Raw genomic sequence first — 19,577 nt, 5'->3', positions numbered from 1 at the left:
GACTGCTCATGTTATGAAAGAGGATCAGGAAGGTTGGACCTTGGGCAAGGGAAATTCTCACTTCCCAGTGAAAAAGCAATGACAGATGTGGGAATTATCAGCTGAGCTGTGTTACAAGTACAAACTTAAATAAACCTGTGAGGATCATTTCTCCCCAAACACAGTTGTGGCCAGTGGCGTCCTCCTTGGTGAGGACTGGCATTAACTCTTTTGGGGGAATCCCAAGTGGGTAATGGGTTTTTCTCTCTCAACCATCCTTCACTGCCCTTTTTCCTTCAGACCCTGCAGGTCTCCAATACCCCCACTTCTAGCTGCAGAGATGCCACCACAGAATAATAAACCTTGGGCCTGGATTCAAGAGGGATGATTCACATCCATAACTCTCTTTCCTCTACAAACAGGGTGGTTACAGCCAAATTGCTCGCAAGGAGCAGCCCTATGTCAGGGCACTATTTGAGACAATGCTGGTTGGGGTGTGCCCAAGCCATGGCGATGGTCTAGTGGCATGGATGGCGTTGGGGCTGGGCTTGTGCCCTGTTTGGTGAGCTAGTCTGGATCTGACCCTTCAGGCAGGGCATTAGCAGGGATGTGAATCACGGTGGTTGACTCCATGCATGATGGTGATGTTTGATATCTCCCCATGAGCCTCCAACCTGATGGGACTGAATTTTCTCTTAGGACCTTGGAGGCTAAGCGAATGTGACAAAATGGCTTTGGTTCCCTGGTGGCTGGTAGTTGTGGCCCCAAAGGACTCAGGTTCCTCACCCACTGTGACCGATAGCAAGGCTCCTGGTGACTGTCACAGCTGTCATGCTGAGATGGAAGTCTACCTAGATCACCTTGTATTTCAGCCAGACACAATGAATCTGGGCTACCCCTGTCCTTCCTAGCTAGAGGTTTGGTAGCTTCTGTCATCTGCCACGGGGGCTGACCTGAGGAGCTCTGCCCTGTTGTTTGGAGCCTACCAGGTCAGCTACAGACCCAGATGTGCTTTGGGAAAGGGACGAATAGAGCACGCTGCCTGCAACAGTCAGGCCTTAAGTGGAAAAGGCAAAATATCACAAGTAGGTCTCCCTTTCTTCCTGGGGTTTCTGGATGCCATGATCTCCCCCCTTCTGATCCTTCACCTAACCTTGTTGCCATTGCACGGCCAGATGAAGCAACCCAGCCTTCCCTGACCTGTCAGGGAAGGAGAAGAGGACACGACCAGCTCAGCCTGATGCTATCCGGGGCTGGGCTGGACCGCTTGCCCCGCATGCACCATCTGCACTACTCAGGGACACTGGGAGCACTATCCATGGCTGCCACCTTCTCACCTTATCCCATGGCCTCTCCTTTCCCTGTTGAGGCTGCAGTTTACAACTCTGAGCTGAAATGGAGACTTTCCTCCCTGCACCATGGAGGAGAGCTGCAATTGGAGCCACCCTCCAGAAAGAAAAAGGGAGAAAGTGGGGAGAGTTGATATTAAAATGCCCCCGGACCTGGCAGTTTGCTCCACCACGGGTTGAAAACACGCATTGTCTGGCTCCAGTTACACAAAATGGACAGGCCTTGCACAACGCGCTCCCAAGGTCTGGCACAAACACACGCTATGGCTGCCAAGTTCAAAGTGGGTTAAGGTTTCTTCCTTAAAACTGCCAGGCTCTGTTAACTGTTTAATACCCTTCGTGGCACCCATGGGGTTAACACCCACCTAGCCCAGTTTCTGCAGCAAGATTCACCCTGCTGCCCTCCCCTTTCTTTCTTTTTATGTCCCTGGGAAAATAATTTTAACACCTCCATGCTGTGTTCTCCTGACACCGTCTGCACTTCCCACTACCCCAGTTGTCTTTGCCCTGGCTTTTCTTCCAGTTCTCTTCGCCCCTTGCTGGAAAAAAACAGGGTTGCTCTCTGTTTCAAAGGACACCCGTCCCCCACCCCACCGCCGTGGTGCTGGTTGGAGCCCAGAGCCCTTGCAGTGGCCCTGGGCGTGATTGCAATATCAACAGCACACAAGAATAGCGAGTTTTTGGGACCTGGCCAGACCCCAGTCTGGGTCCCAAAGCTTTTGCAGTCTTCTCCTTCAGGGACACAGGGATAGGGGTCAGGTGATGCCCTGGTTGCTTTCCCCATCCAGGCCCTGCAGGAGACCCCGGAGTTTGACTCCAGTGGCTGCTTAAACTGGGATTTGGGGAGCTGTAGAAAATGCTTCTCAGACCCTGAAAGGCTGTGGTTAATACCTGAAGAGTGTCTGCACATAACAACACGTACATTTTGCACAGCGCTAAGTAATGCCACCATAGCAGAAACGGTGAAGCGTCGATACTTCCCATTCCATCTTATTTCTTACCCTCACTTTGCCTGTCTTTAATTATTTCCCCCCAAGCTTTGTGTGTTTGCTTTGATTTATTTTGCTTTGCACCAATATTTCTCAGCTCCCTCCTTCTCTCTTTCCAGTTCTGGGTGAAATATTAATCCTGTTTATTACTATTAACCTTCCCTCTCTTTAATCTATTTAAATGCTTTCTCACATTTCCACTTCCTACAGCCCATTTCTCACTTGCAGATTTTCTATTCAGCTGCACTTTGCTTTAACAGTGTCATTTATTTACTGTTTATTTATTTTTTTTAATTTTAAAGCCTTTCTTCTTTCTTGTTGTGGCCTGTGTTCATGCATTGCTCCCTTCTTCCTGCTGAGGAGCTGCATTTTTCTGCTCTGTTGGCTCCAAGACGAGCTGAATTCAGTGCAGTAATTCAGTTTCATTTCTGGACTTCTGATGTGGATGGGAGGGAAGGAAGTTTTGTTTCCCATTTCTCCAGCTGGATGAGAGAATCCTGGCTATTATACGTAAAACAAACATGTAGACTAATACCTACTAGACTATTACCTACTATTTCCCCCCCCATGCTCTAGCAGATCATGTTTCCTGCCTGATGTCGTTCATGCATGAATTTATACGAAGTCTTGTTTGGAGAGTGTGGCTTTTTCACAGATTACTTCCAAAGTATAATTGCTACATTAGGTGTCACGTGGGTCTTTCACATCTTTGCTAGAAGCGGAGACAATTAAGGATTCATGGTCAAGGTCAGGGCAAATCCAGAGAACAGAGTGGAAGACTTTGAAAACTGGGTGCTCATCCCCTCCACCCTGCTCTGGGCACAGGCAGAGACAGAAATCGTTGGGGGCTGAAGCTGCTGTAGAAAAGGAAGAACTGGGCAAAGGAAGAATGATTGGAAGCAAAAGACTCATTACAGGGGTTGGGCATGGGGCCATCTGCCCAGGATATTGCAGACAGGTGATCAGAGGAAGAGCCTATGAACCAACTCCTTGGGGAGTAATTTGGGGAAAACAAAGAGCAACTGGATGTTCTGTATTCTGTTTCCACATCATTTGTGACCTTACAAACCTTGACCCTGAGCTCCCCTTGATCATGTCCCTCTCTAAAGATGAAGGGTCCTGGTCTGCTGAGATGTCTTCTTGACCAGGACTTGCTTTATTTCTCAGTTATTTTTGCTCCCATTTGTAGTTTAACTCCTGCAGCTGTTTCCATGCACTTTGTGCCTCTGCTGCGTCCTGAGTCACTTGGCAAGAGGTGATGAAGTGGTTGTGGGAGCAGAAGGAGGGAGCCCAGATAGACTGGCAAGGTCACGAGGGACTGGAAAAACCTGACAGAGTCCAGAGTTGGTCTATAGGTAGCAACAAACATCATCGCTTGGAAACCCTGGATGCTTCTGGAGGACAGAGAAGCAGAGCAAAACAAAAGCATCGGACCCCATCCCTGCCCGGACCATGGGAGCCTCTGAATTACAGTCTTCAGGCACAAATAGTGTCATTGCAGGAATGATACCAGCTGGGTTTCTGCTTAAAGCACTTTCCTTAGTACAAGTGAGGTAATGCTGAATGACCGGGGACAATCCAGCGAAAATCTTTTTTGCCTCCTCTCCCACTTCCCACAGATGTGAAGCTCTCATATCCATGGCAGAGAGAAAGGATGGAGGATGCCAGGTGACACCTACTATCTTGCAAGCGATGAGCCACCCCAGCCTGGCGCGGCTGCCTCTGCTTTGCTCCAGGTTTCGCGGTTCAGCCCAACGGAGTAAGAAGGGACTCCCATGTTTGAATCAGATAAATTGTTCCCCAAATTAGCAATGCAGACATGGTCAGCAGGAGTAGGCCTTGGAAAAAAAGATTGGATCTGAATGATATGTAAAAAAAAAATTGCTACCTGGAGCCTTGTAATAGGTTCCTACGCACAAACACACCCATCACTGATCGCATCTTATGTGCTGTCACTCCCCAAACCTCAAATTACTGTAATCAAAGGAAGTCAAAGTAAACGCGGTCCCAGTATAAAACCCTACCGTAGTGCACCATCCCACATTGTTCAGGCTCTGAGGGTACAACAACCATGAAGGCTTTTCTGATTGCCCTGCTGGCGGTAGTCCTGTGTGCCGAGCAAGGTAAGGAGCTTTGGAGGCTGAAAGCGCCAGATGGAGAGGATGAAAATACCAGCAGGGAAATTAGAGATAACTCAGGGACAAGACAGTTTGGCAGATTTTGTTGCAATTGGTGAGGTCTTGGTAGTGCAGTTTTTCTTTGGCATCAGCTGCGTCAAGCAATATTTAGTGTGGTTGAGTCTTAGCTTCTGGGTGAGTTCTGCTGAGGTACCCATAACCCAAAGAAAACGAGCTCACCGCTCTGGTTTCTCACACCCTCAAGTATCAAGCTCCGACCACTCACATCTGAAGATAGGCATGTGAACTGAAAAATGCTAACAAGAACCAAGCTGGGCTCAAAATTTTGTTTTTGATTTTATTTTTGTTCCTGAATGAAAATTGAAGAGTTGTTGATAAAGGTAATATAGCTGGTATTGGCACCGCATCCTCTGCCAGCGTTTCACTTTATTTCCCACAATAACATTACAATTAAGAAACTAGGTTGCTGGCAGATATTTGAAAGCCTAAGAGCTCTTTGCTTATAGGTTTGAAGAGCTTTTTTAAGTAAGTGTCTGGGAGTGAGGGTGTTTGTAATGGGATCCACAATGCTCTGTGCTCATCCTCTTTCAAAAGGAAGTGCAGCTCTAACTAGATAATTGTGCAGAAATACCTCCTTGAGAAACATTGGCTCTGTGCATGTATTTGCCATCCCGAGGAGCACTGCAAGGCTTTTTGCACCGTTAAGGCGATTTCTGGCTGCATTCACAAAACTAGAGCTAATGGAGGGTGGAGGCCAGACGCAGGCAAGGCTTTATAACAGCTATAATGGTTTAAGCTGTTATTGTTTCCTGACTGAGAGGGATTTTCCTTGCAACAGTCAGTGAATACGAGTGCATTTCAGTTGCTTTCACTCACACGCTGGGGTCTCGGCTCCATCTGCAGCAGGAAGTGGTTTGAACAACTTTGTGAGATTTGGCAGAAAAGCAGATCAGAGAGTGCTACGGGGTCTGTAAAATGCAGTAACGCTTGCTGGGATTGCTCTGGCATGGTCTGCAAAGGGACGTTAGCCCACAGCTCGAGTTGGGGGACCTCTAGAGGAGAGGTGAGAGGCTTGATTTACCCAAGTGATGGAGAACCGGCGAGTGCTGAATAGTGACTTAAAGAGAAGTTAAAACCAGGATGCAGGAAGGATGATTTTATCTGTTGTTGTGGAGAACCCCTGCGCTCACAACACCTGGCACTAAAAAAGAACATCTGGGTAGGTTTCAGAGCAGGACCGTCAGTCATGCTGAGGCAACCAGAGCTGGCTCCAGAGCCTTACCCAAGGCATCTGAGCTCCCCACATCACAGAAGGGAGCCTTTTCTTCTCCTATCTGGGGTAGTTAGGCCCTGAAATGGCTTTTAATTCTCTTTTTAAACTGCTTCTGGAATTGTCTAACCAAGCCTCATGGGCCAGGTTCAGCTTCAGAGATGAATTTGAAACAACAGCAGCTGGGCTTTGGAGAGGCCCTGGGAGGAGTTTCCTTGTTAAAACCAGGTTCAAATTCAATTGAAGGGGGCTATTCTGTGCAGAAAAACGAGCCTTCCAGGGCTGAGAAAGCCAGGAGGAACTGAAACAGGGAAATTTCAGCCTAACGGAGGACCCTCCCTGGTTTGCAACATGGTCACCTTCACCCAAGAGCTCTTCACCACTGGTGACAATGGAACAGGCTGTCCCGAGAGCAGCTTAACTGCCCCGACACCCCTGCTCAGACATGAGGAGCATTTAATGGGACTCTGAACAGGAGGGAAACAGTTTCCACCAGTTGTGAATCGACCTCCAGGGAACGAGACGACACGTGCTGGTGTTTCTAGTATGGCCAGCTGGCCAGCCTGGAATTTTACTCAATTTACTTCAGTTTTGTCAGAAATACCAGTTTTGTCAGAAATACATATCCTACCTCATTCAGGCTTTGTAACAGACCTGGCTCAGCCCTGCTAATAATATCACTGAGAACATGTTGTTCCAGGCACTGGTAGAAATAATCTTTCTATTGTCCAGAGCAACCTCTCCCAGGGAACTCCCTTTAATGGGGCTCTGTGCTCAGTAATTTAGCTCACAGGGGTGTCATAGGCTTTAATTAATTCAGGTCTGTACAGTGTTTTGCAGATGCAATCTGAAAATACTAAAACTAAGCTCTTACCTGAGAACAGTGCCAGTTCATCCTCTGCTTGTCAGAGCTATACCAGACCCCGCTGGGCAGGGCGCGAGCACTTTTTTTGCAGGTTGGCTGTCAACCGGACCAATGCGGACCTTGGGGAGAAAGAAAGGTCACCTGAGAGTGCTGCTCAGGTTGAAAAAAAAATGTGTTTTCAGGTTTAATCACCAAAAAATCTCAAGTAAAGAAAGAAAACTTGGTTTGTTCTGTTTGTTTGCTTTTGCAGCTTCATTAATCAAAATGAAATCCTTATTTCACTTGTCATGAAAACTTGTTTGTAACATACTTGTCACCTTGTATTTTCCAAGAGAGGACATGGCTTTTGACACTTTCTTCCCAGGAGGGCATTGCTGGAAACTACTAATATGTGTCATGTGCACTCTTTTCAGCTTCCTCGCTGTTTTGCTACACATGCGACAATGAACACTCCAACTGGAACTGTCTTAAAACCTATAAGTGTGAAGACCATGAGAAATACTGTCTAACCACATACAGCTCTGCTGGGTTTGGTGAGTACCAGCAACATGTCAAGGCTTTTTTTTTTTTTTTCCTCCAGAGACACTGATGAGCAAGAGTTTTTTTAGGGCAGTAGTTGGTCTTGTCGGAAGGAACTGATCTCTGAGGTTTAAGGATCACAACACATAACGTGTGTGAATCCCTCAGCGGTGCTCTGTGATCCACCACCTGGGGTATGTTCCTCACCACTTTGTGGGAGGGCTGGCTGGAGCACACAGATTTTCATGAGCAGACCCTGTTGCTTGATCTGAGAGCTCACACACACTTCGTGATGGAAGGTGGAAAGGGGTTGGATGTAAGTAATGTGGTTTTAGAAACTGAAAATGCATTGGCAGTGATTTTTAGCTGTCCTACATGAAACACCGTGTGGGTTTCTACCAAGGACTTTCTAGTGTCATGCATTTGATACAGATCGTGTGGACCCTCACCCAGCACTCATCAAATCCACTGATGGCTGTTATCGCTGCATTGCAAATTAAGCATAGTGCTATATACCTCCTCCTACTGTCCTCTGGTCAGCTCTTGCAGAAGAATCTTAAATCACAGCTCTCCTTTCTTGTCTATTCTCCACCCAGGCAAGGACATAGGACACCGCATCACCAAGAAATGTTCCGTAGACTGTCCTGAGACGAACGTGGACTTCGGTATGGCGGCTTATTCCACCAAATGCTGTAGCACCTCCCTGTGCAATTTCAGTGGTGCCAACAGCATAAAAATCAGCTACGCTGTGATGTTCCTGGGAATTGTGGCCAGTTTGATCTGTGTCATCAGGGCAGGAGTGTGATGAGGGGTGGGAGAAGATGTGACAACCCAAGAACCTACAAGGTATTCCCCAGCTGAGAAACCAACACCCTCTGTCAAGTGTCTCCAACAGTGTCTATGCTACCCCGATTTTTTCCAAGACACTGTTTCAGACCCCATCCACAAAATGGCATGGCAGCGTAGCTCCTATCTTTTCCCCTGTATCATTTGTTGTTTTGTACTAATTTTCCCTGGGAAAGCTCTTTTGATAGCATGTGTGTGACAATTGTCAGACAAAATAAAGATTTATGTTATTCTAGAGTGTGTTCGCTATATCCACACTAAGATCAGCCTGAGAAAACAGCTCTGCCAGAAAGGGCTGTAGTCTGAATCTCTACTTCACATTGAATTCCTCTTTTTAGCACCTGAGAATCTTCTCCTGGCCGCCTTTCCCAGTTGACTCAGTTGCATCCCGCAGCTCAAGACAGACACTCCACAGAGCCAGATGTTCTGCCTGATCACTCAGTGCTAACGAATGAAGGTGTCAATCTGGAAAGGTCAAAGATGTTTGTGTTGTTCTCATTGCAAGCAACAACGAGAATTGTCTTGTAACTGCTAACGCACAGGACTGGGGGTTTGCCAGGTATTCGTCATGCCCCTGGCTGTGCTGCAAAATTCTCATGTGATCTCTGCAGGGTGGATGGTTTCAGCTTCTAAAATAGGTAAAGGGCCCACACCAAGATGCTGGAGATGTCCAAGATGAGGATGGTACTGCTGGAATCTGTCCTGATGGAAAGGGGACCTCCATGCCTGCTTGGAGAAGGTGCTGCTGTCTGAGCGATGGCTCATGACAAAATGGGCAGAAAGAGCCCGGCAAAGGCAACGGGTGTCTGATCTGGTGGGGAGGTCTCTGCTCCTTCCCTTTCCTCTGTCGCTGCTCCATTTCCACGTTTGAGGATGGAGGAGATGGAGTGGAGATCTCCTTCAGCTCTCGGAGGAGCAGAACTATAGCTAAGATGGGCAAAAATACATGCACTTTTGGAGGTGGAGGGTGCGTAAGTCCCAGCTGAGCAATTTATAAGTGCAGTGCTGCATTTCAGGAGGGCTTGTATAAAAGTGGTACCTAGAAAAAAGCCCTGACATTTGCAGCCCAGATGAATTTGAGGGGAGTGCTACTCCACCAGGGCTCAAGAAAGGCTGCAAAGTGCATGTGTTTCTGTACAATGGGGAGAAACTGCAGCGCTGGCCGAAGGCTGTGAAGATGGGATTAGGTTTAGTCATCCTATAAAAATGTAATTTCTGAGCAAGGAGGGTGTTCTGGCATTTATTTAGATATGAGATGGGCTAACTGAAGAATGGTAGTGTTGTAGCATTTCTGTGCTGAGGGACTAACTGAAACTTGTTTTTTTGCACTTCTTTTTAACCACTTTTCCCATCGCTTTTCCTATAAGTTAATCACAATAATTTCTGAATTGATTCTCCAAGCTTTTGGCCAACTTGAAAATCCCAATTAGTGAAAACATCTGAGTTTCACAGTTCCTTTTAAATTTTGGCTTTTGTTTCATGACAACTACGCATTTTCACCAAGATAAAGGAATCGTTTGCCCTTCTCACATGACAATTTCAACCAGGTTTAGAACAAGATGAGCAAAACACTCTCCCTTCTCCACTCAGCAACTGTGTCAAGGGAAATAAGTCTTTCCACCCCATCCTCCACCCCCAGTTAAATCCCCTGTTACTCTTTCCAAAATCTTCTTGAAGTTTATAGCTTCCAAATACTTGTAAACTGTGATATTACCTTCTCCATTGCCTTGGTCCCCCTGGTGTCCTAATCATCTGTGTCTTTTCTATCCCCATGGGTTCTTTTCAATCTATCTCACCTGGCACTGGTGAAGGATGAAGATAACATTAATATCAGGGGGACATATGGGACCAGTTGGAAGAGTGCAGGGCCATCTAATGGAAAATCTCGACTGTCAGAAATCCTGCAATAACTCCTTTAAGAAATACAGCCTTGCCATCTCAAAATCTCAGCAGCTTGCAGGAGACAAGAGATATTTTAGTTTTTGCTTGGATGAGACTACAAGGGAGGGGGGGAAAAAAAAAGTGCCTGGCTGAGCTGCTATTTCTGTACCTGTTAATGGATGCTGTTGGCTGAAATAAATCTGAATGTGGGCTGCCTCTGCAGCACAACGTACAGGCTGTAGAATGACATCGCCTTGTGACTAGAGCCCCCCTTTCTGCCATTACCTCAAATAGTCAGCCATAAAAGTTGTTTTACCAATAAAGACTCATGAAATATCTTCTGAACTGGGGAAAATAAAATATTTCACAAGGAATAGAGGGTTGCACTGCCTGGCATGGAGGGTGCCAGCTTCTGTTTTCCTCCTGCCTGGTGTCTTACAAAGGCATTGGTCTTACGAAGCCAAACAACACCCCTCCTTTGAGCTTTCTTGGTTAATTGCCACCTCTGTTCCCACTGAGTTTCATGCTCTGCCTATTGAGAAAGCAGAAATTTCCTCACCTTAGTCATGCAGGTCTCCATACGAACAATATTTATATGTCCAATTTAGAGGTGTTGGAAAGACTTACATCACCTCAAGAACTAGGCATACCTTTTTGGTGAGATAATGACTGTAGGTGGGTCATATTGGAAGCCCAAATATTTAATGGGAGATGGAAATCTGAGCAACTTTGAGGCGAAGAAAAAAGGGAAATAAAACAGATGGAGAGCAGCAAGGGGCAGAGTCGCTGGCAGAAGCTTGGGGCATGCAGGTTGCTCCTGCAGCTCTGAGTGTCATGTGAAAGGGATCCAGCTGGACCATTTCTGGGACTGTGCCTCCATCCCCACGACTAGATGGCAAAAAGACAACGGTGGGAGGAAAAAGCAACAGCACTCAGAAGAAGGTGGGAAAGATTCTCATTTTATACAGGGAGATAGGATGAAACATGATAAAAAAGGAGGAATAAAGAGCACCGTATGGAAATCCAGTGGAGTACTCCGATTTGGCATTTCACATAACTTTTGGCTACAATTTTTTTTTTCCCAAGACTTAATGAGTTGAGGTCCTTGATCAGGCAATCCCTCATTCTCCATGCTTTAACTGTTTTTTTTTTTTTTCTCCCTGACATTTATTTTTTGTGATTTGTGAAAAAAAGTCACAGCTTGTTCAATGTGATGGGAGTGGGTGTTATTTCTATTTTTTAATTTAAGTGGTCATTTTCATTGCCCATTGGAATTTATTTTCTAATAAGATAACATTTTCCCTCATATAAAATATCCAATGTTTTAACAGAAACATTTATGATTTTGAACTGCTGTCTTAAAAAGGCCCACAGAAAATTATGTCTGGTCCCCTATGTAATGCAGTGGAAGGATACTGCTCTTCTGATCTAGCTGTATTGACAATCCTGGGAGACATTTCATAGAAGTTTCAATCCCAATTTCAATTTTAAATTCAATCAATTTCCATATGCACTAAAACAGTGCGCGAGGAGAGGATCTTTAAGGATGCAGCCTGCTCTGAGACCCAAGCTGGCCTGGAAAGGAAAACGTTCCTCTTCTCATGTGGACACTGGTTTGTTTTTGTGATTTGCTTTTCCTCCACTTATCCAGAATTAGAAACTGTTGCATACTTAACACTAGATGAGCAAGCTGCATTGTGAAACAACTAGAAAAAGAAGAAGTGGGGGGAGAATATATGCTTATTGAGATTTCCAGCAAAGCATACTTCCACATACAAGCACTGACACGTTACTCTCAATCATCCATCATCTGACACAGCAACCCTATAGTTATTATCCTAGCATCAAAGCAAACACTGCAGAGGTATAAAACCTGCCCTGGGTGAGTCCCGCTTGTTTTGGAGGCTGTGAGACCTATAAAGGATGAAGACTTCTCTTCTTGTCGTGCTCGTCATAGCCCTGTGCACGGAGAGTGGTGAGTCTCCAAGAATTGCTTTGCGCTACTGAGACCCCCAGAGCTGGGGCATGCCTTTCATATTGCAGGATGACAAGAGGATTTTGCAGCATGAATGGTAAAGCTGAAGGGTCATTAGGCTCTAGACAGTATCCCAGTCCTCAGGATAAGAAGCCAGAGGATGTGTATCCCCATCAGAAGTTGGAACGATGCTGAGGAGCTGAAGTGGGGGATGAGATACCCACCTCACCTGACTCGTGCAGTCCCAGCCCAACCCTTGGAGTGGCTCAGTGCAGGCAGCTGAGAGCCCTTGGTCCAGCTCTGTGAGAGGGGGGTTAGTTGAGGAATATACAGAGCTGGAGAGGGAGAGGGCAATATGTGCAATAAAGCTGAAAATTTTTGACATGTAACTAACTACAGCCTCATTTTTTAATTTTATTTTTTTTCACTTACTTGTTTACTGGTTCAATTACAAACCAGCATTACCTAAATTGGGAGAGATGGTCGTGCCACAAGAAGATGCAATTCTGGCTCCCATCTCTTTCTGGCAGCTTGTTGCTCTGAGGTGCAACTTTTGCCGATGTTGATCCCAGGTCTGGGATGGAGATGCAGAGTCCCGTTCTCATTCTGATAACTGGATTTTTTTGGGAAGGATGCACTGGGAAACTGCACTTTAACTTTGCCTGGTTGGGGTCTGCCAAGGACCGCTGCCTGTGCTTCTGGAGATGCCCTGTTTGCACAGAGGTGGGCTTTGGGTCAGGCAAGGAACAGAGGGTGCAGCCCTGAATATCCTTCTCTGACTATTCCAAGGGAATAGTTGATTCCTTCAGCTCGAGGAGGCTTTTGCTTTATTGCAAACTGAAATTTTCTCAGGCTCTGCCGTAGGGTTTTACTTGCAAATTACTGGCCGTTCTGGTACAGGTCTAGCAGAGCACTTAGGCTCACACTTAATTTGAGGCTGTAAATGTTCTTACTGCAGGACTTCACAGGCTTCAGACTTGGCGTGTGCTAAATCATTGTGCTCAACAGGGTTGAGAAAGTTGAGGGTAATAAAAGGATTCTTTCCTGCAGCTTATCAACTGTAATCGCATTTTTTAAAAAGATCACGTAATGAGACAGCAAACTTACCAAAGGAGTCAGTGAAAATTAACACATACGCAGCACCACTTCGCTGTGCAATCCAGCCAGAAGGCTGGTTGCTGTTCCAATTAATCCTGAACCTGACTGATTTTAACAGTGTAAATCCTGCATCTGCCGGCATTTGCACTTGCTAATGCTTTACACGTGTAAGTTGTTTATCTGGGTGGGTCGAATTATTCCCCTGAAAATCTTCCTTCAGGAATGTTCTTTTTCCGTTAGAGAAGAAGTCTTGCGGGGTGCAGACAGCAGACCTCCAAAGGCAGCCTGGTTTAACCCCAGCTTTGCATCCCAAGTAGGGCATAGTTCAAAAGAAATACCGTTCCCTTCCCCACTCAGCCCTCGTTGCAACAGATTTCTCAACAGATGCAATAAAATAGACGTCTTTTTCCGTAGCACGAGTAAAATTGTCTTACCTGATTTCAGGGTCTTAACTGAGTTACCAGGTTAGGAGCCCATACGGCTCCAGAGTCCTTTACAGTACATGGTGAGTGAGAAAGAAATCTCTTGAGCACAGAGGTTGGCAAAATCATCCCTGCAGGGTACTTGCCCCCTCTCCTGGCTAGGAGGGTTCCAGGGCAACTGGGATCTGAAATTGGCAGCTTTGGGAGGTTGGGATGAAACAGGACTTGGGCATGCAATAAGCTCCACTGTTTCCTCCATAGATTCAGGAAGTTTTTCTTGGAATGGGCTTGATTAGAGAAGCTGCATTAATTAAGGAATAAAATGAGCTACATGTCTGGAAATCCCAGTTTGGGGACTCGGCTCTAGTCTACACTTATTCTGGGAGGAAAGGGTGGTTCCCAGTGGGGTGGAGCAGAAACGTGCCTGTATGGGGTTTGCACAATAAAGAATGAAGCCACACCACTTCGCAGGCAGATGGTCTAAAGGAGGGTCCTAGAATTAGAAAGAAAAAAAAAAAAAATTATCCTGCAGTGTCAGGACAATACTGACTGCAAGAGCCACACAGGACAGCTGAGAGGTTCTGCAGTTGGAAATGACCAAGGTAGGAAGCAAATTGCAATAGTCTCGGTATCAAGTCAGAGCGAGCCGGGTGCCAGGTCTAAGGCTTTTGAAATAAGGGTGTTGAACATGGGAACAGAGGGAGATGGGATCTGAGCCGCCACGAGCCCAGTCGCCTGGCGTCTGTGTCCTCTGCTAGCTGCTCTTCAGCGAGAGACAACAGAGGGAGAGCAGGAACTGTGAGGACTATGGACCACAAGAAGGTCAGTGCTGGGTGGCCATGGAAAGGGAAAAGGGGCTGCTAGCTGGTGTGGGGAGAGAATACAGTTTCCACAGAGACAGAGAAGGATGAATAGTGCCCTAAAAGGCATTTTTGTGGCTTCCTGTGAAATATAGTGATGGTGGTCACCTGGGGTCACGGTCTGAGCTGGGACCAGGTCTGGGCTAGTACGACGCTAAGGAGCACAGACCCTGTTTGGGCCAGATGAGCTTGTCTAAGGTTGGACAAGGGCAGCAATGAGGTTGGGGCATTGCTGGCAAAGGCAGTAACAATGGCAAAGAAGCTCGGGCAAGGGAGAAGAGCAAGGGAGACAAAGAGGAAGGAAGGCAAAGCTAAAGGACAGTGCTGATACAAGAATAAGAGGGGTATTAACTGGCCATGGATAGGAATACCCTGGAAATGAGAAGAATGAGTCTAATCCCTGGTGGGTGACATTACTGCAGGAGTGTTTGCTCCAGATAAACAGATGAGTAGGAAATTCCCCTTATCATGCAGAGAAACCTTCCCCAAGGATCTCTTTGCTATGAATGACTGCTTTAGCTTACTTGAGTGCAAGCTGTTTTCATTCATTCATACTAGCGCAGCGCTTTGCAGATGCACAGTGTTACAGATGTACACATTTTGTAGTGTTAAGCAATCATCACCCACAGACGGCTGTAAAAAGGAATCTGCTGCAGCCAAGGGGGTGGTTTGCTGAGTCCTGTCTTCTACAGGTCCAAGATTGCCTCCCCACACAGGAGAGCTCTGAAAATGAACCATCCATCTTCCCAGCAAATGCTGAGAAGCAGATCTAGGTCACTTTTCCCTCATTTGAGATACATTGTGGGGGCATGCAGTAAAATATTCATGCCTAGTATGGCCAGAGGGGGTTACTCTTAGGTCTGTGTCTCCCTTTTCTGTATTCAAAAAAGGTTTTTAAAGTAATTCACTGTTGGTCTGTGTGCTCTGAGAGAGGATGTTTAGGCCAGGACTCTTCAGATGACTTGAAAAGGATGCGAAAGAGTGTGGACAGGAATCCACTGTTCTCTTCCTATACAGGAAATAGTGGCCACCAACCAAGGCTTGGAGGAGCCAGGTTGGAAGGAATCCACAAGAGCTTCATGGTGCAAGTGGTAATAGACTGGGGTACTCTTCCCAAAAGCACACTGGGGATGCCAGATGTTGAAATGGGAGACCCAAGTAAGTATCCAGAAGGAAGATCCTTTGAGGGTTACTAAATGAGCAAACCACATCAGTGTCAGGAATCTGAGCTTAGAGTAATTTGCATCCAGGAGAGTCGCTGGGGCCAAGTTTCACGGACCCAGGAGGTTGTCTGCCTGTGGCCACTGGGATTGACAGATCCTCCATCTGGACCAGCACCACCAGTTTTGTGCTCCTACGGGTATTTCTAGGGGGGATTGATGGGTGTTGTGTGCTTCTTTTGCAGCTTTCTCCTTGACATGTTTCACATGCAAAGATGCAACTTCCAATTTACATTGTCTCAGTACAACCACATGCTCCGACCATGAGAAGTACTGTCTCACAACCTATTCTACCACAGGACTCGGTAAGTGTGAAGCTTTTCTAAGGCTCTGATGACAAAATGGGGTTCAGGTTAGGCTGACTGCAAAGCCTCCTCCCACCATGAGTTGTGATGGAACAAATAATTACGATCGTAGCACACAGAGAGCAAACCTTGCAGCAGGTGGGAGCTCACCATAGCCTGTCTCTGTTGCAATATATCGTAACAATACTGCACTGCTTATTAAACACACTCAGGAAAGGGAGTGTCATGGTTTAATCCCAGCCGGCAACTAAGCCCCGCACAGCCATTCGCTCACTCCCTCCCTGGTGGGATGGGGGAGACAATCAGAAGGGTAAAAGTGAGAAAACTCATGGGTTGAGATAAAGACGGTTTAACAAGTAAAGCAAAAGCTGCACGTTCAAGGAAAATAAGGAATTCATTCACTACTTCCAGGTGTTCAGGCAGGTGTTCAGGTGTTCAGCCGTCTCCAGGAAAGCAGGGCTCCACCATGCATAATGGTTACTTGGGAAGACAGACACCATCACTCCGAATATCCCCCGCTTCCTTCTTCTTCCCCCAGCTTTATATGCTGAGTATGACGTCATATGGTCTGGAATATCCCTTTGGCCAGTTTGGGTCAGCTGTCCCGGCTGTGTCCCCTCCCAACTTCTTGTGCCCCCCCAGACTCCTCGCTAGTGGGGTGGGGTGAGAAGCAGAAAAGCCCTTGGCTCTGTGTAAGCACTGCTCAGCAGTAACTAAAACATCCCTGTGTTATCAACACTGTTTTCAGCACAGATCCAAAATGTAGCCCCATACTAGCTACTATGAAGAAAATTAACCCTATCCCAGCCAAAACCAGCATATTCTCCACCCCTTATTCCATACCATTTACATCACGCTCAGGTCCCATGCTATCCAATGCATCCTCATTTCCCACCACTCCCCTTACCATCCTTTGATGTAATACACAGATATCATTCCCGTCGTCCATAGACCACCCTCGTAAAATGTCCACAAAAAGTCCAGAAATGTCCACAAAATGTCCATTGAGTTAATTTAGTCCATGACTTTGGCCTCCATCTCTTATGGTGGTCACTCAGGACAGGAGAGGTGGTGTGTTGTGTGGAGTTATTGGGCACCAAAGCCAGCTCAGGTTGGGCCACTGCTGCATTTGCACTGCTTCTTGTAGGGCTTGTCCTCTATTGGTTCAGGTGGTTCCTGCTATAGTAATTCCTAAAACATGCAACACAAATCATGGGTTACAACAATTTAAAAGTATTTCCACTACAATCTCCACCCCTGGTCCCTTTGGACCAGACCGTGGGGTTTAAAATTGCAATGAACTCCTCCCCTTTCCCCTGCTCTGGCTTGGACTTATGTATAGACTGCAGTCCCTTAGGGGAGTACCTGCTCCACCTTTCTATGAGCCATAGTCTCTCCAGGGGTATACATGCTGCAGCATAGACTTATCCACAGCCACAGTTGCTTTCAGGTGTACCTGTTCCAGCGTGGACTTATCCACAGATACTACAAGGTGTACCTTCTCCAGCATGGATTTATCCTTGGGCCACAATCCCTTCAGAGGTATACCTGCTGTGGCACAGACATAACCACAGACACAGACACTTTTGAGATGTACCTGGTCTGGCACGGGCTTACCCACGGCCACAGACACTTCAGGGTGTCCTGCTCCTGCGTGGACTGCTCCATAGGTCACAGTCCCTTCAACTTGAGTTCACACTGGTGTTCCAGCCTGACCGGTACAGCAGCACAGAAACAGCAGCGATGCCCTGGCCATCTGCCAGCCCAGGCGCGTTGCCATTGCTGTTATCAAAATGTTCCCAGGCACGGCAGAGTAAGATGATAAGCAGTATAGCAAGCAGTGAAAGCAAAAAGCAGCCACTAACGAGCTCTAGACTCTAATATACAGTAAGGCAAGTAAGCCCCACGGCAAGCACAGGAGCCTGCCAATTAAAAGCTAAACAGCAATAACAGCTACAAATTCGATCTAGCACATTCCAAGCAAACCCGTCATTATCTCAAACCCTTTGAGCCCTATGTTGGGCATCAGAAAGGACTGTCATGGTTTAACCCCAGCCGGCAGCTCAGCCCCACGCAGCCACTCGCTCACTGCCCCCGGTGGGATGGGGGAAAGAATCGGAAGGGTAAAAGTGAGAAAATTTGTCAGTTGAGATAAAGATGTTTTCAGCACAAATTCATAACATAGCCCCATAGTAACTACTGTGAAGAATATTAATTCCATGCCAGCCAAAACTAGCACAGAGAGATACTGGAAGAGAGAGTATTTCTCTGCACAAACCCCGTGTCTCATCTCCAAGCTCAAATATATGCTCATGAGGTGGTGGGATTGGAAAGGGCCAGGTCCTGTGGAAGGAGCAATCCCAAGGCATGGTGAGGATGATGTCTTGCAATCTTGCACCGTACAAATGCATTAGATCTCCGAATTCTTGCCCTAGGTTGCACTCAGCTGGCCCTGAAAACAGCAGAGTCGTAAGGCCTGGAGATCGTCTCCATAGGTCGCACACACACAAATAATGATGCAGTGCAATGAAACCCAAGGGAAAACCAACAGGATTGAGTACAGAACAATGTATTCCCCACTGCATAGTGCACAGCCAGTCTATCATTGAAGTCTGTAAAAAATATACAAGACAAAAAACTTGACTTTTCTCCCTGTTTTCTCTCTTTCCCACTTCAGGCAATGACCGTAACCAGCGTATTAGCAAGAAATGTTCTGCATTTTGCCCAACAATTGACCTGAATATTGGCATAGCTGGGGTCGCTACCAGCTGCTGTGAGACCTCCCTGTGCAACATCAGCGGTGCCAGCAGTGTGAAAACCAGCTACACTATGATAGCTCTGGGTGTCTTGGCCAGTCTCGCCTGCATCCTCCGCCTGGGTTTTTAAAGGGGCTGGGAAGGGGGAAAGGAGCTGCCTGGCCTTGCATTGCAAGGGATCAAACCCTCACCTGTACAGTGCGAATGCTGCCCTGTTTCTCCTACCTGGCAGGTCACATCCCATCAGCAAATATTTTTGCTCTTTCTGTGCTCTGATGGCAATGCGCAAGAGCACAGCCCTACCTCAGAATGGTGTTTGGGAGAGAAAGGCGTGATGTGGAGCCCTGCACATGCAGAAGGGCACCATATAGTCACCATCTCTCCTACTATTGGCCTTTATAACTCCATGCGTTTTTCCCCCTCATTTTGTCCCTGCCATTCTCTCGTGCCATTTTTCCCTTTATACCATTTTCTGCCCTGTATCATTTTGCTCTGAGGAAGCCTTTAATATTATAGTTGTTAAACAGAAGCTGGGCACAATAAAGTGTTATTTTATTCTATTGTGTGACTGTGTGGTATGGTACATCGGGCGTAGCAGCTGGATGCATCCACGTTAGCAGCAATAAAAGCGGAGGCGTTAGTCTGCAAGTCGAATTGAAATAATGCTGAAATATATTGCAATTCCTTTGCATTCACTTCAGGAAGCCTCTCCCCAGATTTTTTCTTTTTTTTCTGCATCGGCAAAAGTGTCATTTTGTGACTCCATTTCAAAGTAAACTGTATTCTATTTAACTTGCTTTCAGTTTCTCTTCTGGGTCAGCCAGCTGAAAGGAAATGGCTGTTGAGCTCTCCAGCAGGCAAACAGAGGGGACAAGGCGGGACCCAGCAAGAAGGGATCTTGAGCATTAAGTTTTCTTTAAACTGATTTAAGATCTTCCAGTGGAAATTGCTTTATAAGCATTACGGATTATTTTGAAAGGGGAGAAGAGTATCTTGCATGGTGCTTAAAGGAAAATCATCGGAAAAGACAGACCGTTTCTACCGTGTGTCTGCTGAGTCTGGAAATTTCAGCTTCATCTATAACAAATTATTAACTTTGAAAATA

General features: G+C 46.5%; 2 protein-coding genes across 2 annotated transcripts; both read left to right on the top strand.

Annotated features, from left to right (window-relative positions):
• The first annotated feature begins 4,339 nt into the window (after positions 1–4,339).
• On the top strand, positions 4,340–10,022 carry LOC142029340 (lymphocyte antigen 6E-like). The gene is made up of 3 exons (XM_075024069.1): positions 4,340–4,440; positions 7,004–7,123; positions 7,706–10,022. The coding sequence occupies exons 1-3, from the start codon at positions 4,389–4,391 to the stop codon at positions 7,912–7,914; spliced, it is 381 nt and encodes a 126-aa protein (XP_074880170.1). The 5' UTR covers positions 4,340–4,388; the 3' UTR covers positions 7,915–10,022.
• Positions 10,023–11,598: 1,576 nt separating this feature from the next.
• Positions 11,599–19,345, top strand: LOC142029341 (lymphocyte antigen 6E-like). Its single transcript, XM_075024070.1, has 3 exons — positions 11,599–11,811; positions 15,597–15,716; positions 18,394–19,345. The coding sequence occupies exons 1-3, from the start codon at positions 11,760–11,762 to the stop codon at positions 18,600–18,602; spliced, it is 381 nt and encodes a 126-aa protein (XP_074880171.1). The 5' UTR covers positions 11,599–11,759; the 3' UTR covers positions 18,603–19,345.
• The last annotated feature ends 232 nt before the right edge of the window (positions 19,346–19,577 follow it).

Source organism: Buteo buteo, chromosome 3 (assembly GCF_964188355.1).
Source record: "Buteo buteo chromosome 3, bButBut1.hap1.1, whole genome shotgun sequence".
Lineage (NCBI taxonomy): Eukaryota > Metazoa > Chordata > Aves > Accipitriformes > Accipitridae > Buteo > Buteo buteo.
This window is presented reverse-complemented; position numbering and strand designations above follow the sequence as displayed.